Raw genomic sequence first — 10,931 nt, forward strand, 5'->3', positions numbered from 1 at the left:
CGGCGGACTCGAATGGACAACATCGATCTACACCCTATGAACTCGTTCCATCTACTAGCCGGCACCAGATATCCAGCTTGGCCCCACAGCTCGGCCTCCACGGCAGCCTGAAACGCCCAAAATGCGGCATCCGCATGGGAGTATTCCAGCAGATCCAATCAAGACCACGCGTCGACTGCATGCAGAGAAAGCCATCACCACGTCTACCTTGGACTGGAGCTTCACGACAAGCCAAGATGGTCAGATGCTTATTAATCTACAGTCATGCCATGAATGCAAGCCAATTACCAGAGCCATGCAAAGCTAATTGCATATGCTTACGTATATACATCTACATGCGAGGAAGGCCAACTACAGATTGCTACGGCATTGCTACTGCACTTGCATGTGCACTTGCACATATGGCATCAAGCATATATAGAAATAATTTCGTGACGTCAACATGTGAAAACATGCAAGCAAATCGCGGACAGCCTGCTCCGCCGGCATACAACGTGACGCACGCACACATCGAGCCATCGAGCCATCAAGCGAGCCGTCCCAGCCACCAAGCGAGTCGTCAAACTGAGCAGCTAAGCGACCCGTCCGAGTCGTAAGCGAGCCCTGCCACGTCGCAATGATGATCACCGCAAAGAACAACACTATAACGTCCGTGACCTCCGCCATGACAATAGGCCAAAAAGTTCGAGGGCCGGGCAATTTCATCGACGCCGACCAGATAACGTCATTTGCCGCCAACCAGACGTTCTAAATAAAGATAAGCACCCTTCATATATGTCCATTTAATACTAAGTACTCTTCCTATATCTCTATTTAATACAATTTTCTCCTCGGTGTTTCTCCAATTATTATTTCTCCGGTCATTTTTCATGTTTAATATCTTTAAGATACTCCATTTAATCTCCATGTTTAAACATCTTTAAATGCTCCATTCGTTCTCCATGCGTAATATCTTTAAGATATTCTCTACCGACTCGCCGACCAGCCACGTCCCCATTCGTGTTATCCAGAAGCGGTCCTGTTCTCGATCTCATACCTACACTAGCACGGGTTCGAGCGCTCTTTGTTATGGGTGGTCAGCAACGGCTCTTCGGCTATGCTAGTACTCAAACGGGTGCCAGCCACTCTACGCTATGTGGTATGAGTTAGTCGGGGCTGGTGATGCGATACAGGACCAACGGGAAGGAAATCATTCATATTTAAAATATGAACAAACTCCAAACAAACATAATATTTTATTTACAACTGCTCGACAAGATACACCATGAACTACCTGTTCTACATATTTATTTTGTAGGGGCCTGGTTCAGTCAACGAGCTTATTTTTTACGCTTGGGGGCTGGATCAGTCGGGAAAGACAAGAGGATCATTGTCCGGGTGGTCGCACCACCTTGCAGTCGGACTTCGACGCCGACCAACTGGTCGGAACGTTAGGCTCTTGGACTTCATCACCGACCAGTTGGTCGGACTGCTCGACGCTTACCTCGCCGCCGACCAGTTGGTCAGATTGTTCGTCGCTTCGGCTTTATCATCTGCTACGTTGAGGGGTCACCAGCTAAGCTGGGGACTCCTCGGTGTTCAGATTCTTCGTGCAAGAGTTGCCACCTAAGCTAGGGGCTTCCTTGGTGGTCGAATTTTGCTATGTCTCATTGGTGTGCTATCAAGTTGCTCCATGTTGTTCGGATCAGGGTGCTAATCTTGGGCAGCACGTCCGGGGTCTTGATAAATACATGGCAGATGACGTTGGCAAGCTTTCATTGAAATTCTTTGACCCTGCTACAAGATTTATTGTTCCATCTTCTAGCAGGCTCGGAGACTACAGTGTGTATACTGCACCTTGCGGTGCATGTACTAATTTCTCTTGTTAATGGTTTTCAGCTAAGCTAAGGACTGGCTGTGATCGGCTAGCATCTGGAGTCTTCTCTTTTTTTACCCTAGCACTACGTGAATCATTCACCTACCACCAGGCTCAGGGGACTAAGTGGCTACACTTCACCTGGTGGTGCATGTAGTGCTTTTTTCCTGATTTATCCTCCTTTTTGACTAAGTCATGGATGACAATCATCCGACCTCACAAACTAAGTGGCTACACTTCTTCTGAGGGAAAGGATTTTTAAATTTTATCTTAAGCCCCTTACATCCTTTTGGCGAGCCTTAGTTGGTTAAGTCTGAGGTCTGCTAACCAGTTAAACTGGTCGGTATTTATTTTCGTTGGTCAGCTCACCAGTTAAACTGGTCGGCATCCACTTTCACCACTCGGGTCGCCAGTTAAACTGGTCGGCTTCATGTCAAACTGCTCGGATTTGTTCAAGACAGCTTTGCTCAAACGAATACAAGGAGCTCGGGGACTAGCTGTGGGGGGTATAACCCCAAGTACCCACGACAAAGGACATGTGCCGCACCATCAGGGACGGTCCAGCCCACGACATGAAGACTTGAGGCACACGGCACCGATCGACGTACACTGCAAGATATCTAGAAGATATGATTTATTATGACTCTTATTGACATTGTAATCTTAATAGAATACCCACCATATAACCGACTATGATACTTTTTTGTAACCCTACCCCTCCTGAGTATATAAGGAGGGGCAAGGGTCCTCTAGTCGGCATCTTCACATACCTCATCATAATATACAATCCACCAAAGACAAAGGACATAAGGTATTACGTCGACTTGACGGCCTGAACCTATCTAAATCGTTGTCTCCGCGCCTATGTCACCATCTAGTTCGTATCACGCGCACCTCCACTGATTCATCTACTACCGTAGGCATACCACTCAGTAGACTGCTGACCATATTTCGTCAACAAGACTCTAAACTACTTCAAATCAAAAGCTTATCAACTAAAAACATGTATATCGGGTTGGCCATTACAACTTTGATATTAAATGTGTGAACATTTAAGGTTATTTGGAGATTCTAAATTTGAATTTTAAAATCTAAGAACATAAAAACACATATTTTGGACTTTAAACAACTTTAATAAAGAACTTGTCAACTATAAAGATATATATTGTATTAAGAACTACAACTTTGGTATATATTATGACAACATCCGAGGTTATTTCAAAATTCAAAATTCAAAATTTTAAATTTCATAATCTGAAAACTTAAAACGAACTTTTGGGCTCTAAATAGTTTCAAATAAAAAACTATAAATTTGTAGATCACATTGAGATCTACAATTTTTATTATAAAGTTTGTTTGTATCCAACTTGATATGAAAAATTTGAAGTTGTTTTTGATACAATTATTTTTAGAAGTGGGCCTTGCGAACACCGTCTCTGTTAATCGAATTTTAGAGAAGGTTCTTAGAACGTTTACCTCTGTTGATCGATTAACACAGGCTATAAAACAGAGATGGTTGTTTGTGTGACACCCGCCTAACCATTTTCTGATTTTATTTAGATCAAGGAATACACAATATTTCGGCCTCCAGCATTCACAAGTGAATGAGTACTGTATAGCGGTTTAACAAACACACTGCACAGATGTAGCATTTACACCACCTCACCATACATTGCTACAAAAGTTCAAAGAGACTATTCAACGAAAAGAATTAAGCTTCCATTTGGTTCCCATTTCTCCATTCAAACTTGTTGAAAAACAAACAAACACCATTTTAGATACGGCTCCTAGAACTATCAAACTCTGTTAAACAGAGAGTTTGTCTACTAAAATCTTTTTTAGTGGTGAATGAGAAGTCTCAGATCAGCACGCAATGATAATCGAGACTGGTCCCCGAGATACATTATTAACTTCGTACTATACACAGTCAGCACTGTCCTTGCCATGTGATAAACCTGCTCAGAACTTGGTTCTCGCGCTAGCTATCGTCTACTATCGATATACGACGAGCAGCTTAGCAGTGGCGGTGACTCGGAGGAGGCGTCAACGCCATGGCTGGAGGAGGTGCAACGGTGTGCGTGACCGGAGCCGGCGGGTTCATCGCCTCGTGGCTTGTGAAGCTCCTGCTCTCCCGCGGCTACACCGTGCACGGCACCGTCCGCGACCTCAGTGCGCAATCTGGCATTATACCCTTCCTTTCTGTTGGATTGGTTTCTTTCGCTTGTATTCAGGACTGGCATTTCAGGTGACGAGAAGACAAGCCATCTGAAGCACCTCGAGAATGCTGCCGGAAACCTCAGGATTTTCAAGGCTGATCTGCTGGACTACGACGCGACGGCAGTTGCGGTCGTCGGGTGCCAGGGAGTTTTCCATGTCGCCACTCCAGTGCCTTCAGAGAACCTGACTGACCCAGAGGCAAGTCCTGTTTTCCACTGTCCTCAAATCTGATGTCCTTTTTTAATTCAGAAACAGGCATCTAACCGTTTCTGATTAAAAAAATGGCTTCACAAATTCTGTGCATAAACAACGTGCAGCTACAAATGTTGGGTCCTGCTGTCACTGGCACAACAAATGTGCTCAAGGCTGCCTCTGCCGCGAATGTCCGGCGAGCGGTGGTTGTGTCATCCATAGTTGCCGTTGAGATCAGCCCGAAAGATTGGCCTGAAGGTAAGATCCGAGATGAGAGCTGCTGGTCAGACAAAGAATTCTGCAGGAGCATTGAGGTAACCTGTACTGCTAACTTCTGCATTAGAGTACGCACAGCCAAGATCTGTTTTTTTTTATTTGGACAAATTGCAAGATCTGCTTAGTCGATTTGCTGCCATGTGTACTCCAGAGCTGGTACCCGGTCGCCAAGATCATCTCAGAAGAGGCGGCGCTCGCATACGGGCGGCAAACTGGGCTCGACGTGGTGACTATCAATCCAGGGTTGGTGTTCGGCCCCCTGCTGCAGCCGACGGTTAACACAAGCACCCAGTTCCTCATCTACTTCCTCAAAGGTTGACACGACACTCACCAAGGCGTCGCTTTCTATTTGTCTCCAGATCCATTCAGAGCTCACAGTCGATTTGAATTTGACACGAGCACCACCTTATTATAAATCTTTTGAGCGGCGATGCAGGAGGAACCGACCTGGTGAGGAACAAGCTCTGGCACATCGTCGATGTCCGTGACCTCGCCGACGCGCTGCTGCTGCTCTACGAGGTGCCTGAAGCAGCCGGCAGGCACATCTGCGCGCCTCATGTTATCAGCGCTCGCGACCTGCTGGACTTGCTGAAGAGCATGTACCCTGAGTACCCTTTCATTACCAAGTAAAAGTCTCGCTTATTATTAAAAAAATACGAAAAATGCTACTCTTCCATTTTGTTAAACATTGAATCTGGTGCCCAATTGGTTGGCAGGGAGGGCATATGTGATAGAGATCACCCAGCACCAATGACTTCTGACAAGCTAAAGAAGATCGGGTGGAGCTGCCGGCCGATTGAATCTGGTGCCCAATTGGTTGGCAGGGAGGGCATATGTGATAGAGATCACCCAGCACCAATGACTTCTGACAAGCTAAAGAAGATCGGGTGGAGCTGCCGGCCGCTGGAGGAGACGATCCTGGACACAGTCGAGTGCTGCCAGCGGGCTGGGTTTCTTGACGATGTGGCTGGGGAGACTCCCTGTCGTCTCCCTCCTATTTTCAACAAAATTTAGCCTCGGCAAAAGTATGGATTGTGATTATTGCCTATGCTTTTGCTTATCTTATTGTGGACAAGCATCAGCTTTTAAATAAACTTCATTGCATGCTGTTGTATTCGGTGCTGCTGCTATGTGTGTATTGAAGTTCATTCGAACTTGTCAGACTTTATACGTGTTCAATTTCCACGTAAAATGCATGAAACACCCTTAGTATGTATGAGGTTGTTCCGATTCTTGTCCCAATTTTGTTTCTTATTTCTTATGAAAAGCATGGAAACCTTTTGGATCTTGGGACAACTATTTCTTTGTAAGTTTTTGTTTCTCTTGTGGTCATGTACCAGCTTAGGTTTTAACTCTGTCGTCGTAATTTGGTGATGCTATTGTGTGTCTCTGATTGCATTGATTGGATTGGCTGTATGAATTAAGTTCTGTGGTCCTAAGCTGCTCCAACAGCCTCGCCCCCACCCCACACCACCGCACGGTGGCTTTGGCGGTGCCCAAAACCCTAGCATTCGTCACCTCTTCGCTCTCCCTCTCTGTCTCCCTATGTCAGGAGGAGCGCACTCAGATCCATGGAGAGGTAGCATTCAGCCATGGCGACGCCACAAGAGACATCTGTGGTAGGGCGCGTCATTTGGTGTCACTCACCAATGTCAACGCGTGTCCAACCTTCATGAGCTTGGCCAGTGGTTCAATAAGTGCCCACGACACCTCGTCTCTTGACTTGGTCTATCCCTGATCTTGACTCTGGTCAACGTCGTCTTCATCACCCATGTACTCTTACTCTTCTATGTGTCCAATGTGAGCCGCCTATGGTCCCTCCTCGGCCTTTTGGTCATTTGGTACAAGCCTTCTTGTCCGTCCTTCACCGCTTCTTAATCAATTACACATGAACTACTCTCTTGATCTTCTTCATTGTTTGTCAACCACCAACATGCACCCAACACCTACACATTCACAAGCTAACAGGCATGTTACACAACACACTCATTGACCCACCAATCAGTAAACAAAGCCAATTAGTTAGGGAGCTGGGGTGCTGAGCCTAAGCTTCGGTGCCCCCAAGGGCCTGGTACTAGATAAATCCAGTGGCCTTCAAAACCCTCCAGAGCAACCACTCTCTTGAACATAATTTCAAATGCAGTGACTCCAATTGAGTCCCAAGGTGTAACACCCCAGGTGTTTGCCACCAATTAAGCAATGGGTTTGAGCTCAAACATGGCATATTAAGTGATGATGAAGATGCCAAGGTCCAACCTATAGAAATGAGCCTCAACCTAAACTTGGATATTGCACCCTTGCTTTACATATAGGCCCTTTTCAAGATATATGCTTGGCTGGTGTTATTGGAATATCTTCATGTGTCTCACATCAATACCCATCTATATTGATCTATGGAAAAGTTTCATGAAGTTTGGAATCAAAAAGTCACATGAAATGATAAGTTATATCTTTGTTGGAATGATTTTACTAAGTGCTTGAATTGCACTATTAAGTGAATGAGAGCATGAGATGTCAACCAAACCTTGCAACCTTGCCAAAATGACTCTAGATGAATTCTACAACAAAAGTCATGAAAGGTTCATGTTGGGCAAATGCCAAGAAAACGCTCCAATGGATCAAAAAGGATAATTTAAGCTTCATCGTGATCCTACTTTGGTCAAAGTAGAACAGTAGGTTCTATACCAGTTTTGAGGTTGGACCTTAAATGAAAGTTGTAGTCCATATCATGTAGAACAAACTTTGTTTTTGTACCAAGAGCTAGATCAACTTGGAAATAAGTCAAACAGAGGCTCGAAGTTGGAACCTGCTGCTGATTTCAGCACTTTGAAATATTCTAAGTCTAGAAATTCATCGACATCGGCATTGACGTCTCGCGTTCTCCAAATTTCGTTAAGTAACTTGACTTGACCCCAAAATGGAAGTTGGAGCTAAGTTCATGGAGAAGGGCATGTAAAAAGATGGCACCAGTTTGACCTCATTTTCACCATCAATTTGAACGTTTACTTGTCGCTGTCAATACGCTAACACTAGCAGTTTGGGGCTTAATTAACCACTGATCCTCTATCCTAATGACTAGGCACCCTTAACGAGTTTGGTAGACCATTAGGAGGGCAACAACTTTGGTACAGGCCCACGGATCCAAAACTACCGGGAATATGCTGAAAAACGCGTCTAAACTCGGGCTCCATCGCGCGCGCTAGGTGTTCGATGGCGGGCCCCATAGGGGACACGCGGATGCCATGCTCGCTGCCGCTGCTCCATGCATCGTGGACGCCCTGCGCCCTGCTGCCGATGAGGAGGGGCACCAGCACGCCCTCTCCACTCCCTACTCGCTCCCTCTCGCGCTCTCCTCGCTCCCGTGCAGGCGCCGCCGCCATGGCCAGTCGTGCCAGCTCCATGGCCGCCGTTGTTCCTTCATCTCCAGCCTCCCTCCGCCCAAATAGACCGCAGCACCACCTCCCTCACGTCGCGCCGCAACTCCCGCACCCCTCGCCTGAAGCCACTCGTCGCCGTCGCGCCCCACAGCGTCACCGCCGTCAGTCTACGCGCAGCCGAGCCGCATGCACACGTGGCCATCCCTCCACACTCCTCCTCGGGCCGAGCCGAGGGCACCATCGGGTGCGCACGGGACCGTACTTGCTCCCCGCCACTCGTCGCCATCGACTGCCGCCTCTCCGGCCGGATTCGGCGAAGTCCAGTGCCTCCTCTGCTCCCAGACCCCGTCAAGGACCTCGTGCAACAATTCGACAAAAGGGAAGGTTCTTTCTACGAAGTTGTGACTCATGTGAATAGTGCTCAAGAGGACCTCTTCGCTGATGTTTGAATTATATTTTCCGTAGGGACCCCGATGCAAGTTTACATTCCTTTTCTTTTGATTTTTACAGATTTGAATGATGAACTTGGAAAATTCGTATTAATTAGTAGAAAAATCATAAAATAACAAATGAGGACTTTTTGGAATCCTTGTGAAATTGTCTATGCATTAGATCTATAATGTGGCATGTTTTAGTTTAAATATTGTGCTGTAAAAATAGATCTATGCAGCTAGGTTCTTGATACTTGCCATGTCTTGTCTTTTTCATAATTGCAGTTTTTATGCTCAAATAAATGTGAAATTTTTGTGGAGCGCTACGAAGGTGATTTTTGTTGTCTGGTAAAAATTTCAGGAGTTTAGGATTTATAGTTTAAGAGTTATAAAAATAACAAATGCCTTGTATTGCTTTGCCTCTACTCTGAACAGTTCTGCATGTTTGAATTAATTGGCTCAGTTAAGTTATGAATCATGACTTGTGAAAATACATGAGTTGTGGTACTTTTCTTAAGTTTTCCAAAAAGTTAAATATCATGATTTTTGGCTAAGTAGATCTTGAGTTATACTTGCTTAAATCTCTGTGGCTGTTTCTGCCCAAAACCAGAGAGGGTTTCCTTGTTCTTATTGTGGGGCCTTCTTAGTAGTAGAATTAGCTTTAGGTGTTTACAACAAAGTTGTTTAGAATTTGCTAAGAGTTCTAAAAAGTCTAGAACCACATTTATTGGACATGTATAACTCCATTTATAGCTATTTAAAATGGCATGCCAGTTTCTGTCTATGTTTTGGACAGAGGTGCAATTATTGGAATAATTGACCCTTCTAACTATAAAATCATCTTAATATGAGAATAACAAAGTTGTAGATAATTCATGTATCTAGCTTCTGTTAAAATTTGGTGGTATTTGGCCTTGTGGTTTGTGAGTTATGTCTGTTTAAAGTTGGGTTTCAGAAATGACTGCTTTCTGTCAATTGTGGATCAGTTTCTGTAAATGGGTATATTTGACTTAGTTAACTTGAGAATAATGATAAGATGATTAAAGATGAATTGTAGAAAATTCCATAATATTTTCAGATTATCTTCTTGCAAGTCATTTGGATTTGTGTAACTCCAGTTATAGCTAAATCTTGTAGCTGCTGTTTGCATGTTCAGAAATTGACAGATTCCAATTATAGTTGTTTGCTTGTATATTGCTAAGTGTGGCTCATATCTTTGATGATGGTTGAGTTAGAGTACCTGAAATCTTGGGAAACTGGTGTCATGCTTGGTGTTGTCATCTTCTTTGCTATCGTGGCATGATAAATTGTGCGATATTTAAAGTAAGCAATGCGAAGTGCTTGTGCATGTTAACGTAACCTTGTGCTTGTCTTACTTACTGCATGCGATGCATTGTCTATTGCACTTCCATGTATTCATACACATGCATCTCGCATCTCATTTAGGTACGCTAGATGAACCATGTGAAGGATGTGATGTGGAGTCAAACCCGAAGACGGTGTTTGGTGGATCTATCCTGAAGATGGAAGGACTAAGCAAGTGCTAGGACCGGAGATGTCACCAAGTCGGTGCAAGCTAACTGAACTGACTTATGTCGGATCCCAGGCAAGCCTCGGAGCATTCTAAGTCTCCCAGTAAATTACAAAATATTACTCAAAGTTCTTATGATTGATGCATTAGGTTATAAGAGTTGATTGGAACCACTTGATGCATATAAATTCCTTGTCCAGATATATACACCGTTAACCCTGTGTAGGTCCAGGATCGAATATATGCTTAGCCATGCTTAGACCGGTAGAAGTCGGGTGATTTCCTGTCACCTGCGAGATATAGGTGGATACCGAAGCACGGTTGGCTATATTTGCTATCGTGGAAAAGAACCATGGGGTAAAAGTAAATCGAGGCCGGGCGGAGTCTATGTGTAGGTTGACTCATGTGATTCCATCTGTGTCGATTAAGGACCATACCGTTGTTGGCGCTTCTGACAAGATTGAACGCATGCCTATCACTTAGCTGGAAGGATAACTCGTTCCGACCACGAAGCCAAGTAGCTCAACTCAGGCCGGGACCTGTTCTGTTGTGCGCTCCTTGCGGGGGGGTGATCAGACTGAGCCCAAGGGCAGGCTAGGCCTGAACGTCCTGGCATCTGGTGTCCCAGATTGTGCGACATGGTACGGACCCACGAAATGTGGACCTGAGTTGTACCAAAGGTGACCTAAGGTGACCGTTGATCTGGTCTGCCTGGGTTTGTGTTAGGAATAAATTCCCAGCTGGTTGAAATCGATTCGAATCGCCGTCTCTCCCAGATAGTGAGAAACTTGGCTAGTCCCAACATCGTAGTAATTGGATTATGGAATGTGATGGTTTAGATAAAAATGGAATTTCTATACCTGCTATAGTTACTATTGTATGCTCTAAAAAGATATACTACATGTTTGGCACAGGATAGTTGCTAATCTAGAGATGGATAGTTCTAATTAACTTGATGACAGAATTATAATTGTATAATTGAGTTAATCGCTTTTTATGCAAAATGTTGTCAAGCTACCTCCACTTATAAAGCCTTGCATACTCCTTGGAGT

At 44.8% G+C, this 10,931-nt stretch overlaps 1 protein-coding gene across 2 annotated transcripts; it reads left to right on the plus strand.

Moving 5' to 3' along the window:
* The first annotated feature begins 3,820 nt into the window (after positions 1-3,820).
* Positions 3,821-5,795, plus strand: LOC136552039 (cinnamoyl-CoA reductase 1-like). Of its 2 annotated transcripts, none has more exons than XM_066543585.1 (6): positions 3,821-4,024; positions 4,101-4,270; positions 4,390-4,578; positions 4,692-4,854; positions 4,977-5,166; positions 5,257-5,795. In XM_066543585.1, the coding sequence occupies exons 1-6, from the start codon at positions 3,907-3,909 to the stop codon at positions 5,552-5,554; spliced, it is 1,128 nt and encodes a 375-aa protein (XP_066399682.1). In that variant the 5' UTR covers positions 3,821-3,906; the 3' UTR covers positions 5,555-5,795. The 2 variants fall into 2 exon arrangements, with proteins under 2 accessions (XP_066399682.1, XP_066399683.1); XM_066543586.1 differs by having other exon boundaries at positions 5,365-5,794.
* The last annotated feature ends 5,136 nt before the right edge of the window (positions 5,796-10,931 follow it).

The sequence above is a fragment of the Miscanthus floridulus genome, chromosome 4 (genome assembly GCF_019320115.1).
Source record: "Miscanthus floridulus cultivar M001 chromosome 4, ASM1932011v1, whole genome shotgun sequence".
NCBI lineage: Eukaryota > Viridiplantae > Streptophyta > Magnoliopsida > Poales > Poaceae > Miscanthus > Miscanthus floridulus.

Coding starts and splice junctions, on each gene's coding strand:
- LOC136552039 (XM_066543585.1), top strand. CDS start 3,907: ATGGCTGGAGGAGGTGCAACGGTGTGCGTGACCGGAGCCGGCGGGTTC. Junction 4,025..4,100: donor CGGCACCGTCCGCGACCTCA/GTGCGCAATCTG, acceptor CTGGCATTTCAG/GTGACGAGAAGACAAGCCAT. Junction 4,579..4,691: donor AATTCTGCAGGAGCATTGAG/GTAACCTGTACT, acceptor TGTGTACTCCAG/AGCTGGTACCCGGTCGCCAA.